Source organism: Oculina patagonica, chromosome 2, assembly GCF_052425735.1.
Source record: "Oculina patagonica isolate OP01 chromosome 2, crgOcupat, whole genome shotgun sequence".
NCBI classification, from domain to species: Eukaryota; Metazoa; Cnidaria; class Anthozoa; order Scleractinia; family Oculinidae; genus Oculina; species Oculina patagonica.
This window is the reverse complement of record NC_135759.1, coordinates 21,104,530-21,123,894: the sequence shown is the minus strand read 5'-3', so window position 1 is coordinate 21,123,894 and position 19,365 is coordinate 21,104,530. Positions and strand designations below refer to the sequence as shown.

At 40.1% G+C, this 19,365-nt stretch overlaps 1 protein-coding gene across 3 annotated transcripts; it reads left to right on the top strand.

Moving 5' to 3' along the window:
• Positions 1-5,337: 5,337 nt before the first annotated feature.
• Positions 5,338-19,081, top strand: LOC144643544 (fibroblast growth factor receptor-like 1). Of its 3 annotated transcripts, none has more exons than XM_078502844.1 (7): positions 5,338-5,444; positions 10,600-11,049; positions 13,965-14,039; positions 14,827-15,114; positions 15,804-16,178; positions 17,897-17,977; positions 18,630-19,081. In XM_078502844.1, the coding sequence occupies exons 2-7, from the start codon at positions 10,965-10,967 to the stop codon at positions 18,815-18,817; spliced, it is 1,092 nt and encodes a 363-aa protein (XP_078358970.1). In that variant the 5' UTR covers positions 5,338-5,444; positions 10,600-10,964; the 3' UTR covers positions 18,818-19,081. The 3 variants fall into 3 exon arrangements, with proteins under 3 accessions (XP_078358970.1, XP_078358969.1, XP_078358971.1); XM_078502843.1 differs by lacking the exon at positions 5,338-5,444 and adding an exon at positions 10,070-10,498; XM_078502845.1 differs by lacking the exons at positions 5,338-5,444; positions 10,600-11,049 and adding an exon at positions 13,365-13,501.
• Positions 19,082-19,365: the final 284 nt, after the last annotated feature.

Sequence of the window (19,365 nt, the reverse complement as noted above, 5' to 3'; positions counted from 1 at the left end):
CGTAGTCTCATGGGTAACAAAAACAGGAACTTTCCTGGACATGCGCAGACTACTGGTAGTCTGTCTTTTCTCTTAGGGTCCGAGGAGAGCGCGGGTATATCAGGAACGCGAGCAAACTGGTTGAACTGGCGAATGGATGAGGAGGGGCTTGGGGCGAGACGAGAAAAGACAGTTTTTCCTCGATCGCGCTATCCGATCGCGCGCGCACTTCCTCAATTCTTCCTCGCGCATCTAAAACCATCGTCAAGCCTCGCATTCCCTCACTAAATTTCGAGAGAAAAACAGACTGCAAGCAGTCTAGGACATGCGAGGTATCCCTTACATAACCCTTGCATGAGGATAACCCAAGTGCTCAGCTAGGGTTACTCTAGCGCCAGACTGCAAACTACATGTACAAATTAGTCTGAACCAAGCGGCGCTCACAAGAACTACTTAAAGGGACTTTCGTCTAAACCGTTCTGAAATAAGTGTCAGGCAACTTTACCCATGAAAATTATTATCTTTGAACATTTTACTGAAGATGTAACCTTTATTTGGGGATAGAAAACAAACTTCGCTATAAATATCGATTTTTTTTTGAAGGCGCGCGGAAACAATATTAAAACGTTGGTTAACGTTTTCAAATTGCAATCCATTTACATCCGAGCCATCCGCAGCCAAACGCGCTTTTAAACAGTTTTAGTGCTCTAAAATAGCAATTGTTAATAAAAATGGACCGTTATTTTTAAGTTTTTGACGACACAACCATAAATTTTGGTTGTTCGAAAATCTGTTAAAATCCGTGACATAGTCCCTTTAATGCATTAAAACATAATAATATTTTAACATACGCCCCTCGTCCTCGGCCCGTCGCATCCCGTCATGTGGCCCCCGATCTCGCGCCCGCGGGATGCGCCGGTCTCCCCGATTCGTTTAGTCCTCACTCGCAGACAAGTGACGGTCACGCACCACTTCCCGCCCCCGCTCCCCTCCGTCAGTGCCCTCCTCGCGCCCCGGCGGTTCGAGTAGTGAATAATTACATTGAATTCTATGAAAATTCTGGATACCCGTGCCCCCTTCCCTGTCCGAGCCCTGGGGGACGTGAAATAGCAATTAAAGTCTGTACCCCCGGGGGTACTCCCTATAATAGCTCCGCCCGAAAGGGGTACCTGTTCAGGCTTCAGGTATATAAAAGGGTAGGAGTTTTGCGAGTTGAGGTAGGGTAAACTTTTATTTATGTTAAAGAGCCTTTAATTAAAATATTTCAAACAGACGCAAAGTTCTGGCCAAGGGTTTAAAAAATACAGAAAGGCTATTTTTTCGGTTAAAATAGTGAATTAAATGGCATAGAAGAGTTGGACCTCGTGTCGGAGTCTTCCCATCTAAAACTTTGTTTAGTAACCAACCCCCACGAGGAGGGGGGGGGGGGGGCGTAAAAACAAAATTTAATTTCATCTTTGCTGCAAACACTCGCCGAACAACGCTGGAAACAATACCATGAAATCCTTATCTCTGAATGGAGAACTTGTAATCGGATGAGCTGTCAATTTTGCACGCATTTTGGAGCTCAGTACGAAATCACAACAACTTGAGGCTCGCGAGCGATCTATTTCCCTGGGTTGACATCATGAATTGTACTACACCCAGAGCTTTTTGAAGATTCTCTTGTATCGACCAAAAACAATACTTTCGGCATTTTTCTCAGAGAAAGGTAAATATTTTTGCGCAAAAATATTTCTTTATAGGGTTTTGGACACTTAAAATAAAACTAAAGAAACTTTACATGTCAAGAAATCAGGATGCATTAAAGCCAAGGAATAAACTTAGAGGTGTGGAAGCAACCTCGTTCCCAAGGCTTTTCCCTTGATGATTTGGAACGGGCGTTCCAAATCACCAAGGAAAAAGCCCTGGGAACGAGGTTGGTATGGAAGGGGATATGATACTGTTTGAGGTCTCATTAAGTTGAATTTAAAAGCAGAGGCCGATACAACGTAGAATGATAATTTTTTGGACCGTATATTTCGGCTGCCCAAACCAGCCTTCTTCGGGTACAAATGCTGGAGAAAATAATAACTTTTAGCCCTTTGGATAATCTGACTTCGGTTTCCTGTTCCGACTAGATGAGAGGTAAGAGGGAGGGCCGAACAACTTGAAAGGGTGCAATCGTGTGGGGTTTGGTGCGAGATAAGACTTTTTCCCGTCCACTCGCCGTGTCGCTCGATTTCCCTTCCCCCCCCCCCCCCCCTGCGTCAGTCATAGACCGCTCGAAGAATAGACCCCTGCCCTCTCCATTAAGAGCCGGCTTGCAGGTTAGGTCCAAAACAAGCGAAGGTCTTAAAGTTGAGCCTGTACACAATCAGTGTTCTTGTTCTTCTCGTTTGCATGCAGGTCTTTTGAGTTTTCTTAAGCTCACTTTTAAGTTAAGTTAAGCTCAAATTTTTTTAAGCTCACTTTTAAGCACTTAAAAGTGCTTATTATCAGCTTATGCGAAAACGCGCTTTACTTCCATCCGCTAAATGTTAAAATGTTCTCTTGGTATCAACGTCACTTAACTATTAAAAAATAACTACGTAACATGCAACCAAGGAACAATGTTTCTCTTCTGCTATATAAGCTAAATGGTGTGGATATGCATTTGCCAAGCCAAAGTTGCATAGTTTTGAGCCTCTTTAGTCTCAAGTAGGGTCACGGATTTTGCCTTAATTTTCTGAAAGTTGGTATGTATTATAGACAGAACTGAACGTCCTTAACTAACTGACAGCATGCAGGTCATTCAGATCAATCAGACCCTTCTATTATAGGTCAGGTGTGGCTTAGGGTTCAGAAAATTATATACGGTCGGAAATACGAGTACGAACTTAGAAAATAACATTGTAAAGCCACCCAAATTCCCTTTTAGATGATGACGGTGGTCATTAAACGGAAATGCTATGATAAAATGCCATGTTTTGGTTATTATTGTGCAACCACGTCCCCAGGGTCTTCTCCGTTTTCAAGATGACGGCTATTATGTTGCAGCGTTAACCTCATCCCCAGAGCTTTTTCGAGCAGGGTTTGGAACGTTACCCACCAGGCGTACCACCACACACCCACACTGTGCACACACGTCTGTCCCCCCCTCACCTCGCATCATCACCCACAGTTCACACCCCTCCCCCGCTCGGCGTGGTCGCGCCGCCGCTCGTCGGCCTTCTCCCCCGCCCTCGTCCCCCAGGCGTCCTCCCTCCCCCTCCTCTGGGCGCGGCGGGCTTTTGTTGGGGAGGGAACGGGGATGAGTCCCTTCTCGGCGTCAGTGTGGTCTTTCACGGATGCGGTGCGTCGTCTTGCGTAGCTCGGCTGACCTTGTGGGACGTTATGCTGATTGCTCCAGTGTCGGCGTTTCGCTTGACTTGGCTCGGTGTTTAGGTTTCTCCGGCGTGTTCTGTGTGACATCTTCCGCGCATCTGGGCTTTTCGTGTTCACTGGTTGCCCTCGCATGACCATGGTTCGAACATTATGCTATTACGAATACTGACAAGAAACAACGCAACTACTACGGTAGACGACTTCTCTCAGTCGTGTTTTCCTCTTGTCACGCGAAGTGTATCCTTCCCAGTCCTTGGTGCACTGTGTGGTGGTTCCGGTGCATTGTGTGGTGGTTCATCCCATGGTGGGTACCCGCGTGGTGGTTCACCCATGGTGGATGACGTTCCAAATCTATATGGCTTTTTCTGCGACGATTTTTAAAATGGCGCCATTTTAAAAAGCAGAGAAGACCCTGGGGACGAGGTTGACAGCATGACTCCTGGGGTCTGGGCACTACCTATTTTCATAGACTGCAAAAACCCACTCTAATATAGGTTGTTTTTCCTTTTCTGATAAATTTCTAAAACTTCAATGATGGAAACGAATATACAGCACTTACGAAATGTCTGTTGTGCTTCAGGGAGAAGTCGTGCCTCATTTTACAAGTGTGTGCTTTTTTCCCTTTCTTTTCTTTTGAGTTAACTCATGATCAATTGTGTATGGTATTGTTAAGAAACATTGTAATGCATATGCAATCCATACTTTTATATTAAATGTAAAGTAGCGCAAGTGTGAGTAAAAAATAAATAAAAATTACGAAAGTCTGCAAATTTCGAAATCCAGTCATTCCGAGCGCAAGGCCAAGTGGCACTTGAATGTTTGGCAGAGATTATGTCAGTCTATCAGAAATAAAAACACCGAAGTGGAGACCGTCAGGAGCCTAATGTGATGGGCTGCTGAGAACATAAGACAGCCTTGACTGATGTGGTTTAGCTAAGCGTAAGCCTTCTTTTGTTGTTTTTCTTGAGACAATTAAATTATAAGGCATTTTGTTCGTATTTAACCTCTCGAGCCCCAGTTTGGACATTGGAAATTTTCCCTAGCAATCAAAAACACATTTTTTAAATACTTATGACGAGGATTCCATAAGAAGCAAACTAGGTAATTTTTCAATATGATCATTTTTCGGATTTTCATGACTTGTACAAGATAGTCATATGGAGATACTGTGGAGAGAAACAAGAGTCTGGTCACAATTGGGACTTAAAGGGTTAATCGACCCTACAGAAGAGAATATTGTTCGCTGGCTTTTGTGAAGATTCTCCTTCCGTTTGGGTTTTGTAAAAAGAACCGCACAGCAAGAAACAATCGACCACACAAGCCCAAAACACGCAGCAAAGCATGAACACTGCCAGTGCAGACCAATGTAAAGCATTCGTTTTCTCAAGAGGACATCTCAACGCAAATTCTCTTCGATTTCAACTTGACAAGCATGACAGCGATGGTAAAAATGTCCATTTCTGCACGTCCAGAAAAAGCTTTTTGTTTTTGCAGCTACAGTCATCTTCCCCCACATTTTCACCAGTTCGTGCTAGTCGTGAAAAAAAGTCGAAGCAAAGACCTTTCTTGTACATGAGACTAAGAACAGACCTAATCCCCATTACAAACAATTTACATATTTAACAGTGAGTTGCTGACGATTTACGGAAATCTTAAAACGTATCCATATCCTGCTTAGCTACCACCACTGGGGTGATAATTACAGCTACAAGCACATGGATCACGCAAAACAATGAGCGATCAGTAATTTATCAAAAGGCAGTGAACTTTGCTCGAAACACTTTCAGGTGCATTGTTTTCTCTATTCGCTATACAAACAGAATTTCTGGAGAGATCCTCCAGTGCCGGAATCGCCAGCGTTTCTTGCATGCATACGTACGTGATTGACCGTAATCTTTCAGTCCTACGTTTCCGCTATCTAGCTAAATATTTGTGGAAACTTACTTATTTACCCTATGTTATATCTGTTGACAAATCTTTTAAGCTGAGCTGTATGTTCTATCTGGCCAACAGATCAGTATATATCTGGCATAAAAGGCTATAAAAGCTGCCTTTGACGCGATGCAGTGACAGATTTCACGTCACCAGTTCGCTGAGTTCCAATACCGAAAAATAGGCCGGTAAGTTGACTTACGTTCCATGTCTTGACAGACAATTTCACACATTTCCTTTACAGAGGTAGAATTGCTTTGAACTGCTAAGATCCCAGGATATCGCTTGAACTAAGAAAAGCATGAATTGAGCTGCGTTTACGATTAATTTCATTATTGGTATCAAATTTATCGAATTTAAGCAGTTATACTGAGCTTCATGAGCAGATGCTGCGCGAAGTACCCGCATTGTTCCGCTAGACCTCATCGCCATAGCGCGCAGCTAGTAGTACGGTATCAGCCGGCTGTATGAACAGGCAAGAGAAGAGTTCGAGACCGCCGTAGATTGCAAAACGAAGGCACGTGTGCTTTGCAAGTTTTTTTGAGTGTTCCAAAATCTTAGTCAAGTGGTTTATTTTGTCTGTTTGATGAGGTAAACCTACGGAAATCCGTGGTCTGCTGCTTTCAACCCATAGTTAAAAACTTCAGTCAATTGATGATGCTCTAAAATGCAATTTTTTTGGTCTGTGCATGGGTGAAACTCCAGTGTGTCACCATTCGAATGAAAGCTCTTGAAAGCTCTCTTGTACTTTCATCTGGCGTTGTTTGTTCCTCGATCAGTTTAAGAGATGAAATTTGTTCGTCTTTTTTTGTTAATTTGAACTTTGGCACTTCGGAATAGTGAGGTGATATGGGAAAATTTTGTAATTGAGAGTTTCTACGGTTTACAAAACGATCACAAGGCATAAAGGCAAAACTAGCTATTTTTTTTAATTATTTGATCGTGGAATGATCAATGAAACTCAATGGATGTTTGTGAAGGAATTGACCCCGTTTTTCATGTCCGCAAGAGTAAATCCGAAATCTATTAAAACAACAACAACAATCCTTCCGCTTACAACATCAATACATTGTCAAACCAACGGGCGACAAGAATAGAGAAACGTAAGACGAGTTTTTTAAAAGAAATGCATGACAATCATAAGGACATAATAAATTATGCCAAGCTTCCGGGACTGAAATACTTGGTGTCGTTAAATAAGAATGCAAGAATGGAATGTTGTGTATCTAGAAAGTCGTTTGCTAGTTGCATTCTTGGCTCTTACACCTCTGTCAAGCAGCTCTAAATATTTTGGCCTTTCTTGCACGATTTCAGTGTCTCTGTTGTATGTTTTGAGGGCTCACTACTGGCCAATTCGTAATCTGATTGGCTCCTCAGGGGCTCTCTATCGCTTGTTAGACCCGGAGGCAAGCTTGCGGCTTTTTGTGAACCGCAGCTAAAAATATCATACAAATCACATCAATAAATCAGTTTCATCTATATTCTAGGTTTAAAGTATATCAGTTACTGGGGTATACTTAAAATAGACCGTTTCTCTCTTGGTTGATCAGCTGATAGTTGATCGCAGTCTGAATATTGTCCAGTAGAATTGGGGCAGGTGGGATTCCTAGGAGAAAGGGGGCGTTTTCATTCTTCACTAGGGATCTTAACATCGTAGTAAGAGCAAGAGTATGGCTTTCTATTCTCAAACCGGCAGTCCTAATGCCATAGACTTCGCTTTTTCCTATCGCTGAGAAGTAGAAGCGAAGGTTCTGTTAACGAGATTGGCGTGCAACGCCGATGATTTTTTAGAAAACACGATCTGGGCTTAAAAAGATGTAATCGATCGCGTACCTGAAAGTCCCTAACATCAATGTGACTTCAATTGTTATCTCAAAATCCTAAATACAGGAAAGGTTTTTAAAAAAAAAATCAAAAAATGGCTAGGGGATATACCATTCAGCGCCACAGACACCACAGAAAAGCCATGTTCGATGTTCAATTTAACAGACTCTAAGGCTAACTGGTGAACCTTCTGTATACATACTGATCTCTTACGGGAATCAATTGAGTGACAAAAGAAACTTTATACAAATCTCGTCACTATTTTTAGCGGCTACTAAATTTAGCGTTTTGTTTTTCCCACGATTCATAATCGAGTTCTCAAATTTTACAGCCAGATTTTATCCACCTGAAATTTCGAAGCGATTTTTAACTTCGGCAGACTTATTTTTCACCGAATTCTTAGTCGCTAAATATTGTAAACTCTTAGATAAGTCTGAAAATTTGTCAGGCTTGGAATCAGGTGAATTTTGATATTTCAAACGTGGCATCGACTGGAAGCCTTGAGAGTCCTGATTTAGATAGGAAACACGAGTAACCGATCACGAAAATACTTGATGAAGTGAGAAATGTTCTTCCGTGCAAGATTCATTAGTTCAAATCATTACGGGTTAAAAGATTTTCTCTCTAAAAGGGGCAACGTCACGATATTTTAAGTCTTTTTTGTGATTACTTTAAAATTGAAGGAAACCTCAAAATAATAGTTTCTAACGTGGAGAAACAACAAAGGAGTAGTAAAAACGCGAAAATAAACAAGGATGGTTTTGACGACGGACAAAGATTAAGACGGATCAAGATGCGTTGTACGGTGACGTAGCTCCTTTAACAAAGAGACTCGGTCGATGGAATTTGATAAACTCAGCTTACACGCAAAAAAGAGACTCTGAAATTTCGGCAAGGGCTAACGGACAGTACAAAGGTACCGGATCTTGATGGATCTGATCAGCAAAATACAGTAGCGAATTCAAACATCTAACAAAAGCTAATAAAGAAAGACTGACTACGGCTGGAATGATACAATACTGATAAATTTTCCCACACTTCCTTAGGAGGGCCTGGCTTCTTTTAACAATAATAAACAAAATTTGAATGAAAACGCAATTAAATTCATCTAATGGATTAAAGGTTTGTGCTCTTCATTAACCTGTTGGATTTCCTGCTCTAAGGGAGCAGGAGCCCGGAGCGAATATTCCTTGAACGAATTCCTTTCTAACTTGAAAAACGGCAGACAATGGATATGTTTGGAATCGCCGTAGGTATTGTGAATTTGTGTTATGTGCAGCTTGCATCTCTTTGTCCGCCATTTTCTTTTTAGTTTTCATCTTAGAGTAGTTTTACTTCAAGGTACTTGCGTATGCATTCGTGATCGATTAACCAACGTTCTTGAGTCGTTTCCAACAAGAACAACTACAAACGGTTACCGCTTTTAAACAGCCGTTTTTTATCTTGTATAACTGAAGAGGCAAATTACCGTTTTAGGTAACTGAAGAAATTGTTGATCTCGGATGTCCTTCATCAATTATGAGATTAACCGTTACGGAGCTTATATTTTGTTGATGTTGGGAATAACGCCGCATAAGACTAACTATAAAAAGCCGCTTACTCAAGACTGTGTTTTTTTCCAATGAGCTTAACAAGTGTATACCTTGTAATTTACGTCGTTGCTAGAGCAGGAAATCCAACAGGTTAATGAAGAGCACAAACCTTTAATCCATTAGATGAATTTAATTGCGTTTCAATTCAATTTTGTTTGCTTCTGAATACTTTCTGAAACATTATACTGGGCCCCAGGAATAAGTAAAAAACAAATGGAGGAAGTTGTTCAATTAAATAATAAAAGAACAAACAACAACGCGATAACAAAAACATGACTATTTGGTTTGTTTGGACGCGTTTCAAATGTTGACAGCCTGATTCACTACGTATCAAATTTGCCTTGGATGATCGATGTCGATGAAATCCTAAAGGACATGTTGAAAAAATATCCTGCCTCGGGAGAAGATTTTTGATTGAATGGAAAGCAAAACTGAAACCACTTTCCATCGAGTTGACACTGCAACAACTCCGCCCATATATGGTCATATATTACAGCAGGTTTTGGTTTCTTCTGCTTGTTAAATCTTTAAACTTCAAAAACGTTATGATTTGAAAATGACGACTTGTGCTGCTTCTTTTTTTTTCACTCAATAACAACTTTGAATGAAACTGGTGTGTGTTAGTTTTGGATCAAAAACACCACATCTCAGTATTAAATACTTTCTGTAAGAGAAAGCGAGGACTATAAATCTTTCTTTAAAGCTTTGTTTTTTAACACCCATAAATCAAGCTTGTGTTTCTTGTAACAACAATGAACTTTAATACACGTTGTCGTGGCTGATTCCATTTTTAACTCAGTGTACACCAGCCGTTATAGATTTACGAAAAGCTAAAAATACCCTTTGTGTCAGGATGTCAATGATTCAGTTTTGTTTTTCTGTTTTCTTGAAACATATGAAAAACAAAATGAACCCAAAATAAACAATTTGAAGATGACGGAGTGGCATTTGATTATTTGAATGTCCATTACCGATTTGTAACGTCGGTCAAAGACTGAGCTGAGATTGAAGGTAAGACAACTCTTTCGAATTGTAGCGTTGATGCTGTCAAACACAGCATCACGTTATCTACACTAGATGAAAATAATCATTCGTCAGTGGTTATAAACGTTTCAATAACTTGTCGCAAAGTCCAGTGACAATGAAACGTTGAAAGACTGACACCCTTATGTAAAATCGCTTCTAAAAAGCACGAAGACTTTGTAATGATTTTTAACCTTTTTTGCCGCCATGAAATGGCGACGATGCAATTATTTGTAGGATATGAAAGCTTGGTGGTCGGACGTGCGGATATTTTAAAGTTGTATAAAATAATATGGGTTGAATAAGCGGATAGGATGATAATTCAAGTTGCGCTCCATGTGCGTGTCATTGTACAGGAATTCAACTATTTCCTTTCTTGACAATAAAATCCATTATATAGCTCGTCCACTTAAAAGCAACCGCCTGCTTTCATCAGGACAAAGTAATCCCTTCCATTCGATAGTTAAGCTGATCTGATAGCAATGTTTCCTTTATCGATCGCGCACAAGACAAGCTAATATCTAGTCTGCATCGGAACTGAACGCTGTGATATCTGCAGATCTTGTTACCAGCCGTTTACCTGAAACGACGCTTGCAAACTAAGCTAAGGGCAATGATACACTGTCCCAGCAGGCCTCCAAATACGCGATCTATTACAAAACAGTTTCGGCGTTTTTCAACAAAATCAGGTGCAAAACTCGAGGCCGCTATTCCCAGTAAGCACACAGTTAATGACATCACCCACGTAAGAATTAACTCATTCTGGGCAAGATAACAACAGCCTTTTGAAATTAGCCAAGACGGTAAGCAGACAGCTGGAATCTAAACATTTTTTTGTTTATCTCAACAGTTTATCCCTTGAATCCCCTGTTTGTAAATATGACCAATGGTATTTAACCTGCAGGTTGTGGAACATTACGTCAATTCGTGCAACGAAGACAGCCGTGCTGAACATCTCTCGCTTTCCACAACCGTGTACTTGCATGTGAGCTCTTCAACGTTCTAAAATAGGAAGGCCTTGTCAAACATTAGGAAGTTGAGAGATCTTAACCATCCCAGTGCCGAGGAATGAGCTTGTAACACAGATAACTTCCTTCCTGATAAAACATTAAGGTTCCGCCATCTGGCGCCAGGCCGCACGATATCTGGTCGCACTTCTGGCTGCAGCGCGCCAACTCTAATACAAACAAGCTGCAGAAAACTCTTAAAACATAAACACGTTACAGAGCTGGTGTAAAGATAAGCCAGCCAAGTTGCCATCAAGGCGAGATGTACAACATGGGGCAAAGAGCTGTTTGGAGAGTCATTTTCGCTGCATGTACATTCGCGATGCAAATCACAACGGATGCGGCAGGTATGACAAGAATAAATAATTTAGATTACTCGCTCTGTGTTTACTCTCTCTTGCTAACTGCATCACAGTATCAAAGAAGTAATAATATTTAGACACCCTCCCTCAGGCGATGGTTCTCAGTATGACGCGGATGTCCCTAATCTCTGTCCTTATTGCGCCAGGGAGGTGCGTGCGATTCAACTGCCAATGGGTGAAAAACTTCCCTTTAATTTTAATGTCTTGTAAACGCAAAAATAAGTATTCAGCGAATAGAACTGCGGGTGAGTTTACTTGTTTTTTGGCATTCATACAAAGTGTACGTGTTACTGTAGTTTGGGTGGCGTAGGAGCGCGATCTGTACCAAAGGTGCTCACACCTATAGTTTGCCATCCATCGCACTGTCTGTACATTGTTTTCCTGATGGGACCATGCTGTTCTTTTAGAGTCAAAATATTTTTATCATTTAGGACCAAAAACGTCTTATTTCCCACAAAGCAGGAGGCACATAAAGGAGAGTTCTCCCAAATAGTTTATGTTCAAAGTCCAAGACGGAGCATTGGTGAAATACAAATATAACACCATCGAATAAGTCTCTACACAAAAAAGAGGTTAACTTATTGCCTTTCTGGTCACGTTCTGCGGCTTTCACCAACAGCCTTAAGATATTTTGTCCTTTTGCGCGGGATGAACGAATGATCTAGAACAAAATTAATTACGTAAGGGATGAATGTTAGATCAGGATCAGCGGGGGAACATATGATGAGGGGCGTGAAATTTTTCGCAACAAAATCTGACAGCTTCGACTGTAAGATCGTAGCCCGTTTCACTGTACCATGCCTTGTTAGAATTCTTAACTTTACAAATCTTTCCTAAAGAGCAGGACATCAGCTAAGAATCGTGAACACTTGCATTCATAACGACGCTACAATGATCTTAATTTGTCCAAGTCCTTTGCCCTCCAATTTCCGTAAAGGATACTTCAAAACGGATAGTTTTGCACACCCTGTCAACATTATCTGTTATACCTTGAGGCCTGTCTTCGACCAAAACAATGATGGTTAGATCAACACTATCAACAACAATGTTTCTGTAAGGTCTGCTCGTTAGTTAAGCCATAACGACTGCTAGAATCTGCCCACTTAATAGTCTCTTTGGTTTTCAACAAGAGGATGATCCTTTTGAGGAGACAATGATTCTCGTGTTCAGTTTCTGTTCAACGACATGAAAATCAAGCAATCGCTTTGTAATCCACACGTGCCACGGACATTATTACTCCTATTAATGACACGCGACTCGGTTGCCAACCGCATATGCCAAAAACCCGCAAAGTTCTGTCAGTGCAAGAGAGTTGAGTTAAAGTTCTCGATAAACTCGGATATCACTGACGATGACACTGTTTCAACTTATAGACGATTTCATTCCTTATAAGAATCACATGGTTGTTCAGAAGTAAAGTGGCAATAAGTAACACTCGAAAAGATGTTGACCAATTTTCTGACCTTTTGTAAAAGTTTTAATTTCTTTACTCTGCAGTTCACTTAAGAAAGACTAGATTTCACTGAGTGTTGAACAATATATAGGACACGTTTCAACTAGAAACTGCTACGGCAATTGAAGGAACATGGCCAGTTTTATCAAACATCAAAATCTCTGTTCCTTGATTTAGCCCAGCATCAGCCTTTTAATCAATGTTCGTAAGCGTCAAGATGTCGCATTAGCAGTGATAACATTTCTTCGTATTATCTTGTGTTGTTTCAGATTTGAAACACTTGTTTGCAATTATTTCCAGAAATAACCAGAAATTAATGTCTTGAAAGAAAACTACCGTGCATTTGGCAGTTAATAAGACAAATCAGCTTTAGAAGAAGAGTACTTCCTCTTTCCTGAGGAAGAAAAGAATAATAATACGCGTTCTAATCGTTTCAAATCAGGAACTTCTGTAAACGTTTCATTCAGTTCGAGACTGACTGCGAATAAAGTTAATCTTGGAATCACGCTGTTGATTGAAAAAAAAGTAGGGTGACACTAAGTTTGCACGAACGTTATCATCTTTATCAAAACCCTGTAGAAATACAGATTTCATTAATTTACAGTTGCTAGTGAATGCATCCCATAACCCAAGGTTCTATGAACAATTGACAACTGATCTAATCAACCTTGAGCCTTACGCAACGAAACTGACGATAGGCAAATGTTATAAAACCCGGTTGTTCATTTGACATGATACAAGATAGGTCTTTTTATCAAATCAAATGCGCAGACACATTATTTATCAATTTCCAGTCTCTTTTCAATAGTTCCTTTGTTCCCCTGTAAACACTCTCAATTACATATATAGCCTTCATCTATGGATGCTTCCACGTCCATAAGAAGGATGACACGAAAATGCAAAAAACGCCATAGTAATTTGCCTGTTCTGGAGTGAGTGTTTTTCTACCATATTTAAATACTTCACCGAGCAGAACTCGTTATGGTACGTACGAACAAACAGTGACTGACCGTTGTTATTAAGATAAGAACATCCGCCCAGGTTGTAACCTTTCACTTGTTTGTAATGAAAGAAGTTTGTTTTCTTTAAACGTTATGTGTTCTGGGGCTTTCACATACTCCATTTAAAAGTGTTAAAAATACCAACCTATTTACTGTTATCATACCTCTAGTGGTGACTTTTTACTAAGAAAGAACGACAAAAACAACAACATCAGCATAAAAAAAAATTAAAAAAAAAACTCACAGTCCGATGCAGGATCTATTCAGAGACCGGGTTCATTTTATAATAGTTCGGTTACAGATTCGTCCCATCTTTGTACATTAATTTGTCCACATATCAATAAAACATTTGAAAAGACAATTGTTTTAAGTTTTGCGGTGTTTACAAGAAAATAGCCACATGTACATACGCACTCAAATCATAAGTTTCTTTTCTTGTTCTTTAGGAGGCAGCAAGTCGATGGGTTATGTGTCAACAACATCGTCAGCTTCTTCAAATAGGAATTCTGGAGCTGCTCAAGGTCAGTTAATAAGTTATTAGGGAATGAGCTACTACGACTCAGTGGAGAAATATTGTATATTTTACTTATCCTGTACTATCTTTGAATAACTACGATATCACTGATCCAGTCTGTCACTTGATGCGAACAACTAAACATGTAAAGACAACGTTTTGTTCAAATAAAAAAACTGCAAAATTTACTGTCTTGGTTCAAATTCTCCAGAAAATACACAATTAGGTCATATATACTGTTGTTTCGCAGACGGGATTGACACGAGATTGTACCGCAGTTGCACAACGCACATGTCGAAGGTGCACTCGGGAAGTGCAGCGATATAAGCTTTATGTTGGCTAGCACTATTTGACACTCCTCAATTGACTTAGTGAGAGTTAGGGGAGCAAACAACAGAGCACTTGTCATAAAATCTCAATCATTAAAGGTATGCCTTTGACGAAATGATTGAAATCTTGACAGCACTTTCTAAAACCCACAAACGAGAATGCACTGCCAAAATTTAAGATTTCCTGTTTTCTTTAGGCAACCTCTGACTCGGCTTGTTGGTTGACCCTGTTTTCTGTTTTGCTTTGTTTCTTGTACGTCATGTTTTCAGTGCTGACAGACTTATTAGTAATAGAGAATGCAATAAGACAGTGCAAGTGGACGAAGGGCTGAACCCTAGTTATTAGTCATGCATTGTTTACTTTAAATCACTTCAAACATTTCCGAGAATGTTCGGAAGGCGACGCTTCCCTTCTTCGTCCTTTTCCTGATTTGATTCACCTGATTTAATTTCCTTCTTGTACAGCTTCTCCCAGATTTGTCGACTCCGTCAGAATACAACAAACGTTCATTGCGTGGCCAGCACGTCACAGTGTTCGACTCAAGTGCAGAGCGAATGGTTCAAATCCTTTGAGATTCCAGTGGTTAAAGGACGGCGATCCTTCAATACACAGACGATTACAGCCGAGGCTGAAGACAAACATGTGGTACCTGAAGCTTAAAGACTTGGTGCCTTTGGACTCGGGGAAATATACTTGTGTGGTATCCAACGCTTATGGCTCTATCAATCATACTTATACACTACGAGTTGTAGGTAAGAAAAAACAGTATAAAAGCCTTAAGAAGTACGTAAGCACTGTGCAAACATGCATTGGTTTCATGTCTCAGTAGTAGAATTTCAACTGACTCGAGCACATTATTATCGAAACATTTCTGTGCGGGAACTGGATAAATGAGATTGCCCAATAAACTTTAGAACGAATACCGAGACGCTCTATAACAGAACGGTTCATTGCTTCGTTTACATCATCTTGTGTTTTGCGCGCTTGGTTCAGCTACAATGTCAATAACAACGAAATTTTTCATCCTTCGTTGCAGAAGCCGTTTAACTAAAAACACTATATTCGTGAAAGTTACATGAAGATAACTATACTCAAAACTTTAAACGTTGCATGCAGAATTAAAGTTATTGCGATTGGATGGTTAGATGCCGTGCTACGTCGTAGTAAAATCTCAGCTACTCAGTCCTTTAACAGAAAAATTTACAAAACACATTTAAATCGCAAATAGTTTGAGTAGGAACTTGGGGTTATTAGGTTGTCATTTGTACTAGAGGAAGCAACAATACGATTTTAAACGATTGTAAACCTTCACAACCCATCCTTGTTGGGTATTGGATGGCTTATTATTAAGATCATTGTTATCATTTTCATGTTTAAGGTAGCTCAGTTCTAAAGTCACGATTCCCAGTCTAAACCCCCTCTACTTTTCATTCTCTTACAGAAAAATCTCGAACAAAGCCTATTCTGAAGTGCGGTTCCCCTAAGAACACCAGCGTTCAGCTTGGACAAAACGCATCAATGACTTGCATCGTCCTTATCAGTGGAACACTCCCGGATTTCAGATGGGTGAGATGGGATGCTATCCCGAGTACGTATCCTAATTCACTTGATTTTGAAAGTGGTTCGTATACCCTTGTTGATCCTGTGCAATACGAGACGGTTCATGTTGAAGGAAAGTACGGCGTTAAAGTGAACATCAAAAATGTCAAACCCAAAGATTTTGGACTGTATACGTGTTACGTTAGTAACCATCTTGGTTTCGACTACAGGAGTGCGTTTTTAAGCGAGAGAAAAGACAGATGGAAAGTATTGCAAGGTAAGAATTACGTCCTGGTTGCGTCCAGTTTTTGGTGTTTTGTGAGAGCGGCCAAATCGTTCACTTGCTTACAGCACGAGTATGACTTCGAAAGTGTAAAACTTTTATTTACTTTAGTGGGGCCTAAAAACTGAATAATGGCTTAGGTTTGGGGAACATCACCATACTAGTGCATCGAAGCTATTAAAGAGGAGTTATCATGCACAACGTTTTTAGTTGATCTCAAGTTGAAAAAGTATGGCAAACTGTTTCAAATCCTGTCCTTGTATTTTCAAAAAATCGCTGAACACTTTAACAATATACTTATCATTTTCAGGTTGTTGTTCTAGGCGCATTTCGTAAATGCGTGAAGGTACTAAGTCATAATTTGGCACCGATTTGACCAAACATGTAGCATAGTCCCCTTGACAGTGCCCCTTTAACTAGAATAGGTTTTACTTTCAATGAAGTTGTTGTTTGGTTCGGCTGGCATTATGCTAAGACATTGCACTGAAAAGTATGCTTTCACCGTTAATTGACAGTGACAGAAGTGATTGAGGTAATAAGGTAAAAATCTTGGCCCAGGGCTATATCCCTTTAATTAACCACTTTTGCCGGCCATAGACAGCTTAATTTAAAAGGATATTAGATTCGCTTCCTGTTCTTCTAAATAGTTTCTTTCTGGGTAATCTTAATCGTATTTAAGGTAACAAAATACGTCTCGGAAAAACCCCTATAACTCTGATTAAAAATTCAAAAAGTGATGGCTTATAATAAGGTTTAGATTAAAATCAATTGTCGACATTGCCAAAGAGGAATTGTTGGAGAGTCTTTTAAGTTCATCCAGAACAGTTCCCGAACAGAAATTACCTGCTCGGTAATTTGGCGACCATGTTAAATCTCATGAAAAAGAACATAATTCGATCTTGTAGAACACGAGGGTTATCGCAAGTGGATACGAAAATTGGGCCGCCAGGTCATCTGAACTTTAAAAAGAGAAGTGTCCGCAGCAACTCATCTCCTCTTGTTCCCCTCTCTGCATACGCAGCGAAGCATCTTGTCGATGTGACAGAAGTGCCACTGAGTTGCGTTAAAACGAAATGTGACTTGCGTTTTTGCGTTTACAGGGCCAAACGAAATGTAATTCACATATTTAGATCAATTTCTCATGCGTCTTTTTATTCTTTCACAACCAAAATATTCTTTTTGTTTTACAACTTTAAATTCTCTTTTGTAAATTTCGTTGCCCCTTTCAGGGAACGTGACTCGCTCCTAATGTTTGTGGGAAACTCTTTTGATGTTTTTGATGAAATTCTTTATTGTCCGTGAAAAGACCGAGCATGACTACCTGTCTAAACTTGACTTAAAGAGTTGCTCACTGTTCAGGACACCATTATCATTACCATTGTGTCAGGTTGCACCACCCATTGGCTGGTCCCCTTTTTACCTGCGGGAAGAGAGACACTGTGAAAGTGTAGTGTGTTGCAAAACTATTTATGCGGAAAACGAGGAAAAGCCAAGGTCCCGATCTGGAACCTCTCGGTCCAAAGTCCTACTCATAAAAAACAACAGAAGCCCATCGCGACTGCCTCACTAGTACGTTCTTTGAACAAAGGCAATTGGCTATTCCAGGATGGGCTCCCTTATAAAACTTCAAAACTACTCATTTCGTGAACATTTCCCTGATCATTTTGTGGAATGCACCCTTATTTTGATACTATATTATCATTGATTGGCAGATTCGACTTCAGAAACGACAGCAGATCCTGTGAAAAACTACCTTGCGAAACATCACAACACGGCATCCCCACCGTTCAGAGGTAAGTTGAAACTGGCGATGGATTTTGTTTTCTGTTGAGCTCTTTTTGGCTGTGTTTGTGGTGAGGTTAACAGTGAGAATAAAGGCACTCAAAAAGACAAAACATCGTTCAATCTCAGAACTCATGGACGTTTTTTTTCAATTGGTCCTTTAAAAGTTGATAGCTCTCGTCTTAACGCCGATAGACGATAGAATGCCAAATTTCGTGAACAATAGAGTTCCCAGTTCGCACAGCACTTTATTTTGTTTAGACGGAAGTTATAAAAAAGGGTACATATGGACCTATAGAAGCAGTAGCACAACCTAAGAAAATGCAGGTTTCAAAGCTACTGGTTTTTGGCAAAGTGAACATCCCTCAGTTCCATACTCACAGCTTCAGCAGTTTAAACAATACGAGCAATTTTTGTCTTAATGGAGCATTAGCGACTTCATACCACCATACCTTTTTTATTATACTACTGATCAGTTGTCAGTGTAAGAAAAAAATAAACGTCCGTCTGCACAAAGTAACTAGAGGATAAAGATTTATACAAAGTAAGTAGAGGGTGATGCTCGTAACAACAATAAAAAGAAGGCACGATAAGGAACTAATGAAAAGGTACTGACAACATGGATTTTAAAAATTCAGTTTCATTTTTTTGTTCAATCGTCAGAAAACAACTCCTCATTGGAGAAACCATCGCCCAAACTGGCGCTATCCAGATCCCGAGAAGCCAAGATACCCTTGAGTGTGTTTATAGGTGTGCTAAGCACCTGGGCTGTCATTACAACACTTGCTCTCCTTTGGTGCCACTTGTACCACAAGAAAATAACAGCGACAAAGCCAGGAATAGAGATCTAGTTAACCATAAAGAGGCATATCTCTCTTGTGATAACTTCGGTAATGTTGGACTAGAAGGAAATGTAACATTAAAACACCAACTGCTGGACTTTTGGTCAGTTACGCGCACGCCCCTTAAAAAAGTGGTTGGATTATGCCCATGGCAGCGTTGTTCAGTTTTGTGCAAGTATTACTATTATGTATTTAATCCCGAAGTGTCATTTATATAAATAAGTAGCCGGTTTTACTTTGTATTTGTGGTTATTAAAGCCGGTGCTTAACGTCTGTACGAGTTTTTGATGTGAATTTGGGAGAGCATGCATGAGAGAAGACGCCTAGAGTAGCTCAACCTTCCAATCGTCGTCGCTCATTGTTGGAGAACCTTCAAAGTGCATTTAGAACTGGATGAACTAACAGCAAAAATCCATTCCCTTTCTTTTCTTCCTTTTATAACCAAACTACTTAAACTGGCGATTAGCAATCTCCATTCCCTGATTCAATTCCACGCAAAAGACTGAAAGAAACGTAGTAGATACAATACACAAACTCTTAAAGTTTACTTTTTTCCA